The following is a 17,549-nucleotide window of genomic DNA, read 5'->3' as shown; positions in this document are numbered from 1 at the left end:
AAAATAAGGGCTGGGGTTGTGGCTCAGCGATAGAGCACTTGTCTAGCACATGTGAGGCCCTGGGTTCGATCCTCAGCATGACAAAAAATAAATAAAATAAAGGTATTGTGTCCAACTACAACTAAAAAATAAATATTAAAAAAAAGATTAGTAAAATGAAGCTGGAGATATAACTCAGTGGTAAAGCACTTGCCTAGCATTCATGAAGCCCTGGGTTCAGTCCTCATATTGGGAAAAAAAAAAAAAGATTAATAAAATTGGCAAACCTCTAACAAGAGTGACAAACACTAATAACAGGAATGAAACTGGAGGTATCACTGCCAATCTTGCAGACATCAAAAGGATAATAGTTTTACATATAAATTTTTTAGTAGCTTTATTTTATTTATTTATTTTTATATGGTGCTGAGGATTGAACCCAGCGCCTTGCACGTGCAAGGCAAGCGCTCTACCACTGAGCCACAACCCCAGCCCTTTACACATAAATTTGACACCTTTGATAATGGGCCAATTTCTCAAAAAGCACAAACCACCGCAACTTACCTAATAAAATACAAATATGAATAACTTTTAAGGAAATTTAATTTTTAATTTTAAAACTCCCTAAAAGGAAATCTCCAGGCCTCCAGAAGAATTATTGAATTAAGAGAAATAGAAGGAAGAAGGAAGAACACTTCCAAATTCTTCCTGTAAATCTAGGATTACCCTGATACCCACACCAGAATGAGTCAGTTAAAAGGTGGGGAGCAGAGTGGACTGGGGATGTAACTCAGTGATACAGTACTTGCCTGGCATGCATGAGGCCCTGGGTTCAATCTCCTGTACCACAAAGTTAAACTAAGAAAGATGACAAACCAATATACCTCGTGAATGTGAAAACCAAAATCCTTAACAAGAATTAGCAAATTGAATTCATCAAGATAGTAAAAAAAATAATTATATATCATGATCAAGTATGACTTATTTCAGAAAGGTTCACTATTCCAAAAGCAATCAATGTAGCGTAGCATATTTAAAGGCTATAGAACAAAAATCACCCAATTTTAACAGTCTATGTAGAAAAAGAATTTGACAAAATTTAACAGTCATTCATGTTTAGGTTTTTTTATATTAAAAGGGCTCATTAAAATATAAATGGGAAGGACTGGAATTGTGGCTCAGTGGTAGAGCACTTGCCTAGCATGTGTGAGGCACTGGGTTCAATTCTCAGGACCACATAAAAATAAATAAATAAAATAAAATTTTTTTAAAAAAATGTGTGTGTATACACACACACACACACATAAATGGGAACTCTATATAGGCAACTTGATCAAGAGCACCAATTAAAAAAAAAAAAAACTGGGCTGGGGATGTGGCTCAAGTGGTAGCGCGCTCGCCTGGCATGCGTGTGGCCCGGGTTCGATTCTCAGCACCACGTACAAAGATGTTGTGTCCGCCGATAACTAAAAAATAAATATTTAAAAAATTCTTTCTAAAAAAAAAAAAAAAAAAAAAAAAACTAACATGATGAAAAACTTATTTCCTGTCCCCTAAGGTAAGGGTATTTATTTTCATGACTCTTACACAACAATAGTACTGAAAGTTCTAATCACTACAATAGGGGAACACAAAGAAATAAAAGACCTGTGCTTGTAGATGACATTGTCTTTCTAGAAACTCCTGAGGAATTTATTCCTATGCCCCCGCCAAATAGAACAGTAACTAATCATTGATTTTAGGAAGTTCACAGGATATAAACCATCTGTATAAAGAATCAAGCACAGGAGAGAATTGAACAACAGCAGATGAGGTAGAGAGGGAAGATGGGAGGGGAGGGGAGTGGGGATAGTAGGGGATAGGAAAGGCAGCAGAATACAACAGTCACTAATATGGCATTATGTAAAATTGTGAATGTGTAACTGATGTGATTCTGCAATTTGTATTTGGGGTAAAAATGGGAGTTCATAACTCACTTGAATCAAATGTATGAAAGATGATATGTCATGAGCTTTGTAATGTTTTGAACAACCAATAAAAAAAGAATCAAGCACATTTATGTATATTAGCAATGAATATCTAGACACCAAAATTTAAAATACAATGTTATTTACAATTCTAAAACAGTAATAAAGTATCTTCAGCAATAGCTAGTACACCTGGATATCTATATGGAAAAAAAATTGAACTCCTTCCTCACATCAAAAAAAGAAAAAAGAAAACTCAGATGGATCAAATATCTTAAAATAAGGACTACAGCTAGGGAATTCCTTTAAAAATATAGGCAGGAGCCGGGCACAGTGGTACACACCTGTGATCCCAGCAGCTTGGGAGGCTGAGGCAGGAGGATCTGAGGCAATGAGGCTCTAAGCAACACAGTGAGACCTTGTCTGTAAATAAAATACAAAATAGGGCTGGGGATATGGCTCAGTGGTTAAGTGCCCCTGAGTTCAATTCTCAGTTACCAGCCCCACCCTCACCCCCACATCCCCACACCCCCCCCAAAAAAATATATATATATATAATATATTTATATATGAGGGACTGTCATAAGATATTGAATTTGACAATGGCTTTTTAGATGTAGCATTAAAAACAAGAAACAGCACTTCTCAGAAGAAGATATACATTCCATCAACAAATATGAAAAAATGTTTAACATCTCTAGTAATTAGAGAAATGCAAATCAAAACTACTCTTAATATTTCATCTCACGCCAGCCAGAATGGCAGTTATCAAGAATACAAACAACAATAAATGTTGGCGAGGATGTGGGGGAAAAGGCACACTCATTCAGTGCTTGTGGTACTTCAAATTGCAATATGGAGATTCCTTAGAAAGCTTGGAATGGAGCCATCATTTGACCCAGCTATCCCACTCCTTGGTCTATATCAAAAGGACTTAAAATCAGCATACTATAGTAATGCAGCCACCTCAATGTTTATAGCAGCTCAATTCATAATAGTTGAACTATGGAAGCAACCTAGGTGCCCTTCAGTAGATGAATGGATAAAGAAACTGTGGTATATAAACACAATGGAATATTACTCAGCACTAAAAGAGAATAATGGCATTTGCAGGTAAATGGATGGAGTTGGAGAATATTATGCTAAGTGAAGTAAGCCAATCCCAAAGCAGCAAAGACGAATGTTCTCTCTGAAGTGGATGCTGTTCCATAATGGGGCGGGGGTGGGGGTGAGGGGGGGCACATGGGAAAAATGGAGGAACTTTGATGGGGCAAAGGGGAGGGAGAGGTGGGGAGGGAGTATGGGAGCAGGAAAGATGGTGGAAAGAGATGGACATCATTACCCTAGGTACATATATAACTATAAATGTGATATGTTGCCTTATCGTGTACAACCACAGAAATGTAGAGGTTTTGCTGCAGTTGTGTGCAATGAATTAAATGCATTCTGTTGTCATATATACCTAATTAAAATAAATAATTAAGATTAAAATATTAGGTTTAGTAGGAAAAAAGAATATATTAATATTAAACTGCAATTATCTTTTGAGAGACAAACAAATGGCTTAAGAATGAAAAAAAGAGGGCTGGGGATGTGGCTGAATTGGTGGCGAGCTCGCCTGGCATGCGTGCGGCCCGGCTTCAATCCTCAGCACCACATATAAACAAAGATGCTGTGTCCACCAAAAACTAAAAAATAAATATTAAAAAAAAAAGAATGAAAAAAAGAAACAGAAGAAAAAATAAGATATTGTACTTCGTCAAAATCAGAAGTTTTGTTCGCCAAAGGACACTATGAAGTATAAACAGACAACCTATAAAACCTTGCAAATCATATATCTAATAAGAGTCTAGTATCAGAATACTTAAAGAACTCTTGCAACTCAACACCAGAAAAGCAACCCAATTAAAAAGCAGCCAAAGGACTTGAATAGACATTTCTCCAAGGAATACACAGGAACAGAAACAAAACATGAGAAGATGCTCAGCACCATCATTAGGGAAGTGCAAGTTAAAACTGTAGTGAGATTATCACAACATACCTAATCCATATAACTAAAATGTTAAAATGCTGACAACACCAAAGATTATAAAGATGCAGAGAAAAAAAAATGCAAAGATACAGGTTACTTTTCTTTTGCTAGTGGGAAAGTAAAGTGATACTGCCAGTCTGAAAAATCCTGAGTATTTATTTCACAAAAATGAAAACCTGTGTTCACCCAAAACCTGTACACAAATGTTTTAGCAGCTTTATTTGTAGTAGTCTAAAATTAGAAACAATTCAAATGTTCTTCAACAGGTGAATGGTTAAAAAGTATGGTAATCCATACCATGAAATATTACTCTGCAATTAAAAGAAACCAGCAAAAGCCTAGATAATCTCCAGAGAATTATGCTGAGGAAAAAACAAAAAAATGCCAGGGTTGAGGATTTAGCTCAGTTGGTAGAGTGCTCATCTTGCATGCACAGGGCCATGCATTCAATCCCCAGCACCAAAAAAAAAAAAAAAAAAAAGGCCAACAATACACGTTATGTACTGTATTATAGCTTCTTGTTCTTTTTGCTGGGAGTCAAAGCTAGGGCCTCATGCATGCTAGGCAAGGCAAGTAGTTGTTCTATCCCAACCTGTTAATGTTTTTGAAATGATCATATTATAAATATGGGGAATTAATAGCCGCCAGAGAGGCTGGAGTTACAGGTCAGTGGTAGAGCATTTGCCCAACCTGTGCTAGGTAGGTCCTAAGTTCTATCATCGGCAACAGAAAAAAAAAAAAAGTTTTTAGAGGTTAGAGGGTGGAGCTAGAGGGAAGTTGCTGTAAGCTATAAAAGATTAAGTGAGGAAGGAAAGTCTGTTGACTATATCAAGGTGTGATATTATACTATAGTTTTATAAGATGTCACCCTTAGGGACTGGGGATGTGGCTCAAGTGGTAGCGCGCTCACCTGGCATGCGTGCGGCCCGGGTTCGATCCTCAGCACCACATACAAAACAAAGATGTTGTGTCCGCCGAAAAAAACTAAAAAATAAATATTAAAATATTTCTCTCCCTCCCCATTCATCCATATCTCTCTCTCTCTCTCTCTCTCTCTCTCTCTCTTTAAAAAAAAAAAAAAAAAATAAGATGTCACCCTTAGAAGAAACTGAGTAAATGATACCAGGGATCTTTGTGTATCATTACTTAGAATTTCAATAAAGAGCTAAGATTTTTTAATAAAAGTATGAGAACAAATGCATGGGAAGTATATATTTATTCCTTGGGTTGTGTGCTTATCTACAGCGAGTTTTTTCACCTTTTGCCTAATTTGTTTTTTTTCTGTTTCTTGCTATAGTGCCTTTGCTAAGTTGCCATGCCATATGTTTTTCCTTAGGCTTATACTCTGGTAGAACATGGATGAGATTCTCTTTGATACATTGCCCATATTACCTGGAACTAATTTATCTTTTTACCCCAGCCTGCAGGTACTGCATTTTGATCCGCTGTTGTGTGTAGACTGTAGGGATAGAGGAGTTTCCTCAGCCACATGCAGAGCTTGATTGAAAGGGTAGATTCATCATTATACAAAATATATGTAAGAAGATTTGAAGTTGGTGTCAACATACCTTATATACAAACAGAGAGAAAAAATTGTGGTATATATGTGTATTAAGAATTGTAATGCAAAAAAAAAGAGTAGATTCTGTTCTCTCTGATCCCATTAAATATCCAACACCTGCTCTACCCCTCCAAGGCATATTCCGCCCTGAGGACTTTATTCCCTTAGTTAAACAGTGATTTAGGAGCTTGTAAGCCCTTGAAGCCCTTCCTAATGCTGCTCAAGTCACTCCCAGCTGGGTAGGAGTGTCTACTGGAGGTTTTCCCTAACTTGTCTTAGGACTGTCTTCTCACCCCATTAACCTACTTTTCACTGAATTGAAGGTTTTAATGCAATAATCTCATGTTCTCTTCTATTAATGAGAAGTAGGTTATAGAGGTAGAATTAGGAGACATGATGGAGATTCTATATCTTAAATTAGTGTTTCTTTCTGACTGCTCTTTTTTCCAAAGAGCACTTAAAATTGTACCCCCTTTTGGTGTTTGTTTGCTGCTGATAAATTTATTAGTGGTTTTATTTTCCTTTGTTTCTTTCTTCTTCAGTTTCTTAATAAATAACACAATCTATTTCATTTATTACCTTTAATGGAATTTTCACCAATTTTTTAAATATTTTTTTTTAGTTATAGGTGGACACAATATCTTTATTTTATTTTTATGTGGTGCTAAGGATCGAACCCAGTGCTTCATGAATGCTGGGCAAGTGCTCTTCTTCTGAGCCACAATCCCAGCTCAAATTTTCACCTATTGATTTGGTAATTAGGAAAAACAAGTGTTTGCAAGTATTTCTAAGGTTCAGCTAAAGCTCAAAGACTCCTGCTTTAATTTTCAGTGATATTAGAAAATATCTAGAGATCACATTTTGAAATGATATTTACTTTTCTGATCTAAGATTTTGCTTCCTGATGAAGTCCATCTAGTATTTCTAGTCTTTACTATTTTTCTCCTGCTTGAACAAAGATGATAATGTAATAATGTCAGGCAAAGTAACATACAGAAGGAATGACTACATCGCTCTTTTTCACCTTTTATTTTTTCCTGCAAGAATCATTTCTGGACATTATACCAAAAGTTCTAGTCTACAGGTTTCATTTTTTGTCCTTGTATTTATTTGAAATTATTTAATTTTTTATAGGAACAAGTAATGAAAGAACCTGAAATTAACACAACCCTTCAGATGTACTTCTTTGGAAAAAGAGGAGAAAGAAAACTTCACTATAAAGAATTTCGAAGGTAATATAAATGTATTTATTTAGGAGAATGTTATGAAGTGCCGTGGCACATGCCTATAATCCCAGGGGCTTAGGAGGCTAAGGCAGGACCATCATGAGTTCAAAGCCAGCCTCAGCAAAAGCAAGACACTAAGCAACTCAGTGAGACTCTGTCTCTAAACAAAATACAAAACAGGGCTGGGGATGTGGCTCAGTTTTCAAGTCCCCCTGAATTCAATCCCCAGTACTAGGGGAAAAAAATGTTATGCATAAGAAATGAAGAAACTGGGGCTAGAGTTGTGGCTTAGTGATAGAGTGCTCGCCTAGCGTGCACGGGTTCGATCCTCAGTACCACATAAATGTAAAATAAAGATATTGTGTTCATCTAAAACTAAAAAATAAATATTAAAAAAAAGAAATGAAGAAACTGAATATATTCATTTCTCAACACTGCAGACCAAAAACTACTATATGTGGGTCTATATGGCATTTTGTCTCTGAGAAATGAACCTATGAAGCATAAAGTTACTTATGCTCAAAATATTCTAATCTATTATAAAAAGTAATCTGTTTTATGGAATATAATAATTCTTTTTAGTAATTTTGTGTTTGCAGCTAAGAGACATGCCCCTGGTGTCAGTTTATTCTTAATGCAAAACAAACCAACCCATCTTAAAACACAGACCATTTATTATGCCCATGAGTCCTCAGATCAGTTGGATGTAATTCCAGTGGGGGCCAAGTTAGGTTGGTCTTGACTGGACTTACTCATTTGCAGTCTGCTGATAGGTTAGCTGATAGTGATCTCCTCTAAGGTTACCTCTGCTGAAACAACTTAGCTGTGCTCCACATGGTCTCTGATTCTCTAGCACAAGGGCTGGCCAGTTTTTTCTCAAAGGGCCAAATGGTAAATATGGCCTCTGTCACAATTGCACAACTCTACTCTTGTAGTGTGAAAGCAGCCAAAAATAATACATTATCAAACAGACATGTCCAAATTTCAGTAAAACTTTACATGAACATTATTCTTAAACAACTTATTTAACTTCTCATTATCTGTAGAATGAGAATAATTTTAGATAGATAGATAGATATACATATACATATACATATACACACACATGAATGTTTAAATATAGGATCCAGCTTAACTTCTTCCCAATGAGAGTAACTCCATACAAAACAAGATACGTGCCTCCTTGTGCCACTTCATTAACCAAAGTCCTAAAACAGATATCAGAAAGCAGTACAGAATGCTAGGGAAAACACTGATTTGGGAAACACAAGACTTGCATCTTGTTCAACTCAGTGGAGTTTAACAAAGACTTATTGAGTGCATACTATGTACTATTTGTCAGGCCATGTTCAAACATTGAGAACAGTCCCTTATAGGGACATACAAAAACATTTAAATGCATTGTAATCAATGCTTTCATAGGTTAAGAGGTATTTTGATAATGCAGAAAATCATTCAGTGTTCTCTGTGTTGAAGTTTGGGAGCAAATGAGCAGGGAAGGACCCCATTAAAGAGGAAGACCGTGAATTTATACAGATACTAATATGTGCAGCTATTGTATGATGTTCTTCAAGTCAGTCGAAGAAGCCTATTAGCATCCCAAGGGGACATAAGCAAGAAAGCTCATACTGAGAATCTGAGCAAGAAAGTGGCTCAAACTATCAAAAAGTGAAGTCTGCCTGGGCTTAATTAATGAGGAAAATGAAAAGATGGTTACATAATAACCTCAGCACTGTTAGCAGCTACTGTTGAATACTTATGACATGTGTGGCATTTTTCTAAGCATTTTATATATATTATCTTGCCTGTCCTTGTGAGATAGGTATTCTTCCCTTTTATTACTGGAATCAGTGAATATGTATCACACCATTCATCAGCTCCATTTAGAAATAAGATGTTGTCTTTGATCTGTGTGTCTCTGTCACTCTCACTTGCACTTTCTCTCTCTCTCTATCCAGTCACCAAATACTGTTAATTCTTTTCTCATCAATAATCTCTTGGATTCTTCTACTTCTCTCTATACCCATTACTACTACAGTTCAATCACTATTACCTTTCCTCTAGTAATGCAGCAGCCTCTGACAGGTCTCTTTGCTTCATGTCTGATCTATCAGTGCAAACTTGAAATGCTTCCAGTTTTAGATAATATTCTGCTTTGACCCATAAATAAACATGGCATTTTAAAATTTGTATATCCACTACATCCAGAAAATGTAGATAACAGACTTTTGCCTACCACATAGGAAGAAGCCCAAGATAAAACAAGTTTTTAAGGTTTGGAGGGAATTTTAAAGCAAATAATTGTTTACAGTGACAAATTTTCTCCCACTGCATTAGAATGTACCTCTTTTTTCACCCCATTTATTTTTATTTAAATTGTGACATGACAGTAAAGAAATTTTAACATGTAGAAAAGTGAGTAAAGAGATCTGTAACATATTAAAACTCATGGAAATAATAATACTTTTCACATGATTTAGTAATAAAACAAGTGCAGCATTTCTGGGTCCTAATCAGATATCCTTTCAACTTGTACGTTTCCCAGGAAGCTATTGATGAAAGTTTCATCAATGTGCCATGTTGTTTTTATGAGAAAGGAATGTTGATCATATAAATATATGTTATTGTCCAAAAGATTGTCAATATCTTTAGGAACATCTTTCAATTCAAAGCCATTGGTTAATAAATTTTGATATCTGAAAATTTTTAGAAACTATTAATTATGATTAACATTCTAAAAGCAGTGCCCCTTAAACTTGTCTGATCATTGATAATGTTTCTATATTGGAAAAATTGTTTTCCATGGAATTTTATTTTCTTTGGATATATCAAAACAATTTACATAATTTTAAAATATTTATCAAAATGTAGATTGCCAGGGCTGGGGTTGTGGCTCAAGTGGTAGAGCACTTCCCTAGCATGTGCTAGGCACTGGGTTCGATTCTCAGCACCACATATAAATGAATGAATGAATGAATGAATGAATACATCCATCAACATCTAATTAAAAAACACACACACATACACACACACAAAATGTATATTGCCAGATATAATTTACACAAATAAATCGAGTATGGGAAGTCAGAGATTGAATGAAGCAGGCATTGAACCTTACCAACTTCTCTGCATCTTCTTCCCCACAACCCTTTTTACAGCACTAACACTATAACTGCTCACTATATCAAGACACCTGTCAATCAGGAGGTAATAATGAAGGCACTTTGAAGTCCTATTTACAATATTATGGTCGAATGCTATTAATTGCTTTTATCAATTTTTTTGTATTTTAATATTTAGATTTACAGAAAATTTACAAACAGAGATTCAAGAAATGGAATTCCTTCAGTTTTCTAAAGGTTTGAGTTTCATGAGAAAAGAAGACTTTGCAGAGTGGCTACTTTTTTTCACTAACACTGAAAATAAAGACGTTTATTGGAAAAACGTTAGAGAGAGGTTGTCAGCAGGAGAGGTTCGTATGCCCTTTTCATTTGCATGTGATGAAGATGAAATAAGTTAGCATTTTCTTTTTTATTAAAGTAACTTCTGAGTTAACCAAGATTGTTCTTTTATGGAACTATAAATTAAGTTGAAGAATATTTTCCACATACTGTTTTCCTATGAATGAACTATTAAGACAGAATTAGTATAGTAATCCTGAGTTTACATTACCACTAAAGTTAGGAACAAGAATCTCCTCTTACCACTGTTATTAAATATATGTTGGAAGACCTTAGCCATTGCAAATAAATAAGATTATATTTTTAAAGAGTATAAAAATTGGAAGGTAACAGTTGTCTTTCCACTTGATGTGATTTTGTGCCCAGAGAATCCAGTCAAAAAATCATTAGAAACAATAATTCAAGTAAATGCCTATTGCAGTGCTAATATATTAGAAGTATCTGTCCTAGATACAAATTTCAAGTTAGAAAATGTAATGGGGTGTGTGTGAAGTATAGAATGATGACCACCAAACTATTAGTAATGATTACTGTGCAGTAGTGAGATTCCAAGTGATTTTTACTTTCTCTCTTTATACTTTTATGTATTGTTCCAAAAACTATTTTGCGGCAGACATATAATTTTATATAACTTTTTAAAAAACACTATTTCTAATGTGAAAGAAAATATTAAACATAATGAAAGATCCCATTATAACTGAAATATAAATATATAACAATTAGAAATACATCTAACAGTGGCTGGGGTTATAGTTCAGTGGTAGAGTGCTTGTCTCGCACACATGAGGCACTGGGTTTAATCATCAGCACCACATTAAAATAAATAAATAAATAAAGGGCTGGGAACATAGCTTGGTAAGTGATTGCCTCACAGGTACAAGGCCCTGAGTTCAATCTCCAGCACCATAAAAATAAAATAAAAATAAAGGTATTGTGTTCATCTACAACTAAAAAAAAAGAAAAAAATGAAGAAAACTTTCTAATGTTGATGGCTATCAAAGAAAACTTATCTATATTATATATGGGAGATATATATGTATGTATGTATAGTATAGTATAACGGCCACTCTTCCTTTAATAGGTCTATAAATATAATGACTTTATTACTTAGAACATCCCAGATTTACTGCAGTTACAAATTAACTGGTTATTTTCAAAAATATTTTGTTTTAGTTATAGTTGGACACAATGCCTTTATTTTATTTTTATGTGGTGCTGAGGATCAAAACCAGCATCCCACATGTGCTAGGCAAGGGCTCTACCGCTGAGCCACAACCCTAGCCCCTGATTAATAGACTGTTAATAAAATAAAGCAAAGTCTAGAAATGTGTGAAGAGGATGTTCCCACTGTAAAACAAGATTTTGTGTATGTGTATGTACACGTGAAATAGTATACAAGTAGAATGTTTCTGGTAGGATGAACAGGTGTCAGTGCTTTATCTCTGGGGAAAGGAATTGAAGATTAGAAGAGTAACAAAACTTTTTTATTATTTATACTTTTTACTGCTTGAATTTTTATGATGTTCACAGCCAAATTGAGCCAGAACATTAGGGTAGGTTGCAGAAAGGCCAAAGAAAGTGCCCAAAGCGCAGCAAGACATATGTTTTACTGGGAAAAGCTTATGAGAGTTTAGTGACTGCTTCAAGAAGAGTTTAGTAGCAATTGGCTGAATACATAGCACCTCTATCCCTCATTGTTTTGCCAAATAGTTTCTCCTCTCCCTCATCCTTTTTTGTCCAGTGGCAGCCAGCTGGATGAATAATACATATCCTTTCCACAATGCCCTCAGTTCTATACTAGTTCTCACTCAGGGAGTTTATATGTTAGGGTATAGAAGCCACGACATAATCAGCATTAGCTTGCTTAGTTTGCTTCTATGACCAGTATCCCAAGGAGTAACTACCCTGATGTACATGCAGGCAAGTAGCTTTCTACAGATAACACTAACTTGCCCCAGTTCTCAGTATGCATAAGAAAAAGCCAGTGTCCTTCAAGATACTATGTATTTGGACATTAAGGGACATAGTGTTTTACCATCCCCGCTTTTCTTTAAGGATGTTACACGTTCATATTACTTCTTTAGAAACTTGAGTAAGACCACACATATGCAAAGAACATCATCCTGAAGTTCCCTACAAGTTCCCTTCACTTTTCTAAAAATAGTGAAAATGTTACTTTTAAGTTATGAATTTTTATACTTTTTACTTTTTTATAGTTGTAGATGGACAGAATGTCTTTATTTGTTTATTTTTATGTGGGCTGAGGATCAAACTCAATGCCTCACACATGCAAAGTAACTGCTCTGCCGCTGAGCTACAGCCCCAGCCCTATACTTCTTACTTTTAATGGAAAAATTATCTTTTAATTTTTTTGTTGTTTTGTTTTGTTTTGAGGGATTTCTTTGGGGTTTTTATTTGTCTGTTTCATAGTGTTGGAGATGGAATCCAGGGCTATACATGTGTTGGGCAAGCATTCTACCACTGAGCCATATCCCCAGACCTTTGTTTTTATTTGAAATACATAGATTTTGAAGTCAGATGGACGGAGGTCCACATCTAATTGTTCCACTTAATAGACCTGGTCCAATTACTTAACTCCTAAAGGATTACTTACCTAAAACTTTCGCTAAGATCAACAGAGTAAGTGGCAGAACTGGAATTTCAGCTTAAGTTCATCTCCAAACCTAAATTCTCTTATTCAATACTATGTTCACTAGTAAAACTAAGCAGAAGTGGCCACTTAACAGACTGTTAGTTTCCTTGAGCTACCATAAGAAAATACCACCAACTGAGCAGCTTAAACAATACAAATGTATTTCCTCACTATTCAGGAGGAAGTCAAAACTCCAGCAGGGCTATTATCTGGTAAGGTCTTCTCAGCTTGCTCACAGCGCTATCTCTTTTTGTCCTCATACGGCCATTTCTTTGTGCACACATGAGGAGACCTAGTATTCACAAGAGTGAATGAGCTCTGATATCTCTTCTTCTTATTGGACACCAGTCTTATTGGATTAGGGCTCAATTCCTATTATATATTCAGCTCTTTACAGGCCCTGTCGCCAAAATAAAGTTATATTGGGGATTAAGGCTTCAAAATATGAATTCAGTCCATAACTCAGAGCCACCCCAAGGTTTACACTGTACAACTTGAGGAGACCCCATTCACACAGTCTCCAGTCTATACAGTCACAGAGTGGCCCTACTAGTTATTCTCACACTGTTCTTAAATTCTAAAACCTTTAATTCTAGTATTATTCTGCGTCTTGAACTTTTTAATAGGCTTGCTTAGATATAACTTTATAAGCTTTATGATAGAAAAGATGACTCACAATTATATTCATAAGATTGCTTAATGTTTTTATAAAATTGTAATAAAACCTCTTTATTTTTATTAGAGCATTAGTTTGGATGAGTTCAAGTCATTTTGCCATTTTACAACCCACTTGGAAGACTTTGCTATTGCCATGCAAATGTTTAGCTTAGCTAATCGACCTGTCAGATTAGGTAAGATATATGAATCATTTAATTTTTTTTTTAATATTTGTTTTTTAGGCGGACACAACATCTTTGTTTGTATGTGGTGCTGAGGATCGAACCCGGGCCGCACGCTTGCCAGGCGAGCGCGCTACTGCCTGAGCCACATCCCCAGCCCCTGAATCATTTAATTTTTATCATCCATAAGCTATTTCTGTTTTCAACTAGATGATACCAACCAAGGAACCAGTTTTTAGCAAAATAATTTTCCTTTTATTTCTGTATAGTTATTCTAGATTTACAATATCAAAAGATTTATTCAACAGTTACTGTTTTGCTTTTGTTTCTCATTCTCCTAAAAAGGAAAGGAAATATTTAAATATGTGGCTAACATTTCAATTCAATTAAAATATCTTACTTAGACTTACAGTTACTCTTATGTCATTTCTAAACCAAATTCATTATTTGAATAAATTCATTATGAGTATTTTTGTATTTTAGTTCCCAAATAATAAAACCTTATATTTCTTTTTACTTCTCATATAATGAAAATTTAGATTAATTCCACTTACACTGTTTCAACTATTTGATGGGTTGTTTTTTGTTTGTTTGTTTAAAGCGGAGTTTAAGAGAGCTGTAAAAGTAGCAACAGGACAAGAGCTCTCAAACAATATTTTGGACACGGTCTTCAAGATCTTTGATTTGGATGATGATGAATGCCTTAGCCATGAAGAGTTTCTTGGGGTGTTAAAAAACAGGATGCATCGAGGTTTATGGGTAACATATTTTGAGTTTTTAAAAAACTACCTGTTACATGTTATTAATATTGATAATGTTATTATCAATGGGCAAATTACAGAGTCTTAAATGGAATTTTAATCATTTATAAAGCAATTATAAGCTATAGTTGAAACACTGAAATATCTTTTTCATAAAATGAATTTCAACATTTTTCTTTGCTTTTAAAAAAATTTGAATCTAATAGATACCACTATTCAGAAATCATAGCCTAGGATTTGACTTTGGGCTCTATAGTCATACAACCTCTTTAGATTCAAATCTAGCTTTATTGTTTATTAATTGCTGAATTTTGCAGAACTTAATTTTCTGAGCTTCCACTCATATTTCTCATCTGTCTAATGAGAATACTGATAAAATCTACCAGAAAGAATTATTAGAATTGAGTGTAAAATACTTAGCACAACTGAAACACAGTAAGTAAATATTAGCTATTATAATTATTCACTCATCTTCACCTATTGGTCTATAAAATAAACTTGGAATTTATTTAGATTAGTATCTGCTGGAAGCACTCATGAAAGATATCTGCAAAGGTTTCCAAAACTAGGTTCCAAAGAGAATCTACATGGTACATAGGGAGGTAGTTAGGCTGGAAGAAAGAGGATAATAGAATATACAGTGTCCAAGTTCCTGCAGATAAGGCTATTCATTTACAACTTAGAAAAGCAAGCTCACTTTTCTGCAACAGACATAGTTTGTGGAAAATTAGTAAATTTGATTTTCATTAGTAAGTTTTACAATATAATTCACCTTCAGTTTTTCTAGGGAGGAGTGTGGGAAGGAAATAAGCAAAACCATAAAGCTCACATGAAATAATGTTTATCCTTGAAGAAAATGACTGTATATTTTACTGTTGGTCAACAGGTGCCACAACAACAGAGTATACAAGAATACTGGAAATGTGTGAAAAAAGAAAGCATTAAAGGAGTAAAAGAAGCCTGGAAACAAGCTGGAAAAGGCCTTTTTTAAATTAAAATAATAATAAGGCAATTATATTGCTCCAAATGTCAAAATTTGATTTTTTTTAAATACTTGCTGCTCTTGCTTTTAAGTCTTCACTGATTTCCTTTGTAATATAGAGATGCCATATATTTGCTTTCTAAATCAATAATTTCTTGATACATTTTCAGAAAAGAACTTTTTAGAAAGGAAAATATTGTTTTACAAAATCAGATATTGGATTCTGTCCAAAGACCTAATTCCAAGTAACATTTAGTGCTTTGGGAAGATGGAAAAGCTTATTTCTTCACTGATTCTTTATACACAAAAGCATGATACGCTTTCTGGAAGAGTGGATAAGTGCTTATGGGAAAATAGTACTTGATTCACAAGGCCAGTGTTGATTTCAGAAGTTGTGATGTTCCTAATAGGGTAAATGAAGTTAAAACTTGAGACTTTTCTCATTTGTATCATATTTCATGTCTGTTTTATTTCAGTTCGCTGTACATTTGGTGTCTTTAAAATAACATGTAGGGCTGGGGATGTGGCTCAAGCGGTAGCCCGCTCGCCTGGCATGCGTGTGGCCCGGGTTCGATCCTCAGCACCACATACAAACAAAGATGTTGTGTCTGCCGATAACTAGAAAATAAATATTAAAATTAAAAAAAAAATAAAATAACATGTAAAAAATGTTTGTATCTTATATCTGGAAGCAGAATAAAATATTCACACATACAAAATATGCAGATGCTTTTTATTTTACATATATTTTTAATACCACATTTTCAAAATGTAAATACTTTTAATTCCTTGCCACTTTCACTAGTTTATGTTCTTAAAAACTAGTGTAGGGTTGGGGGTGTAGCTCAGCAGTAGAGCACTTTCCTGGCATGCTGGAGGCCCTGAGTTTGATCTCTAGCACTGGGAGGAAAAAATTAAAAAGTGTGGTTGGGGAGAATTTTGATCACAAGATCAGGATATCATGAAATATACTGGGTTGTGGGAAATGTTTAAAGTGATACTAGAAATTAACGGGCATTAAAGCAAATATAAAATTGTGTAAAATGGTTACTTTTAAAAATAAATAATCAATAAAATTTACTAAAAAATATGTGCTTCTTGCGGCTAGGGTTGTGGCTCAGCAGTAGAGCACTTACCTAGCTAGGTGCTGGATTTGATCCTCAATACCACGTAAAAATAAGTAAATAAAATAAATGTATTTAAAACCAGTTTTACCTCTAGAGAACTGCTCATTCCAGGGCCATGGCCGGGTCTGTAACGTCTTTTGTGAATTAAACAACTAAGCAACTTAGCACGTATCTCAATAAAAAATAAAGGGTTGGGGTTGGGGCTCAATGGTAGAGCACTTGCCTAGCGTGTGTGAGGCACTGGATTTGATCCTCAGTACCACAGAAAAATAAATAAAATAAAGATATTGTGTCCCATCTTCAACCAAAAATATTTTTAAAAATAAAGGCTGAGATGTGGCTCAGTGGTTAAGGCACCCCTGGGTTAAATCCCCAGTACCAAAAAAAAAAGGAGGGCTCATGAAGAAACAGGGAGTCAAATGAACAAAGCCAACTTGAAGGACCTTCCCAGCCAAATCTGGTACTGTTTGAGCATCAAAATAATTTAACGTCAGCCAGGCTCAGTGGAGCATGCCTATAATTCCAGGAGCTTGGGAGGCCAAGACAGGAGGATCACAAGTTCAAAGCCAGCCTCAGCAAGGGCAAGACACTAAGGAATTCAGTGAGACCCTGTCTCTAAATAAAATACAAAAAAGGGACTGAGGATGTGGCTCAGTGGTCGAGTGCCCCTGAGTTGAATCCCTGTACCAAAAATAAAAATTAATGCCAGTAATAGATTATAAGAATATCTGTCTGTATGACACTATCACACTGTTTTGATTATTGCAGTTTTCAGGGAAGTAGTGATATCAGAAAGTATAAGTCTCCAACTTTACAAATAGGCCTCCATCAATTTGCATTTAGAGCAAATTGATGTTTCTTTTTTTAATTTTTTTTTTTAGTTGTTTATGGATCTTTTATTTTATATGCAGTGCTGAGCATCAGACTCAGTGCCTCACACATGCTAGGCAAGTGCTCTAGC

The 17,549-nt window shown here is 35.0% G+C and overlaps 1 protein-coding gene across 3 annotated transcripts in view; it reads left to right on the top strand.

The window, feature by feature from the left end:
- Micu2 (mitochondrial calcium uptake 2) overlaps nucleotides 1-16,192 on the top strand; it is a 106,261-nt gene extending 90,069 nt beyond the window's left edge. For all 3 annotated transcript variants that reach the window (XM_076872489.2, XM_076872488.2, XM_076872487.2), the window contains 5 exons: nucleotides 6,674-6,771; nucleotides 10,066-10,237; nucleotides 13,622-13,730; nucleotides 14,320-14,477; nucleotides 15,366-16,192. In XM_076872489.2, the coding sequence (XP_076728604.1) occupies nucleotides 6,674-6,771; nucleotides 10,066-10,237; nucleotides 13,622-13,730; nucleotides 14,320-14,477; nucleotides 15,366-15,470 (642 nt within the window). In that variant the 3' untranslated portion in view covers nucleotides 15,471-16,192. The remainder of the gene's footprint in view (nucleotides 1-6,673; nucleotides 6,772-10,065; nucleotides 10,238-13,621; nucleotides 13,731-14,319; nucleotides 14,478-15,365) is intronic.
- The last annotated feature ends 1,357 nt before the right edge of the window (nucleotides 16,193-17,549 follow it).

The sequence above is a fragment of the Callospermophilus lateralis genome, chromosome 12 (genome assembly GCF_048772815.1).
Source record: "Callospermophilus lateralis isolate mCalLat2 chromosome 12, mCalLat2.hap1, whole genome shotgun sequence".
Lineage (NCBI taxonomy): Eukaryota > Metazoa > Chordata > Mammalia > Rodentia > Sciuridae > Callospermophilus > Callospermophilus lateralis.
Note: the sequence above shows the minus strand (reverse complement) of the source record. Positions and strands in the feature narration are given on the sequence as shown.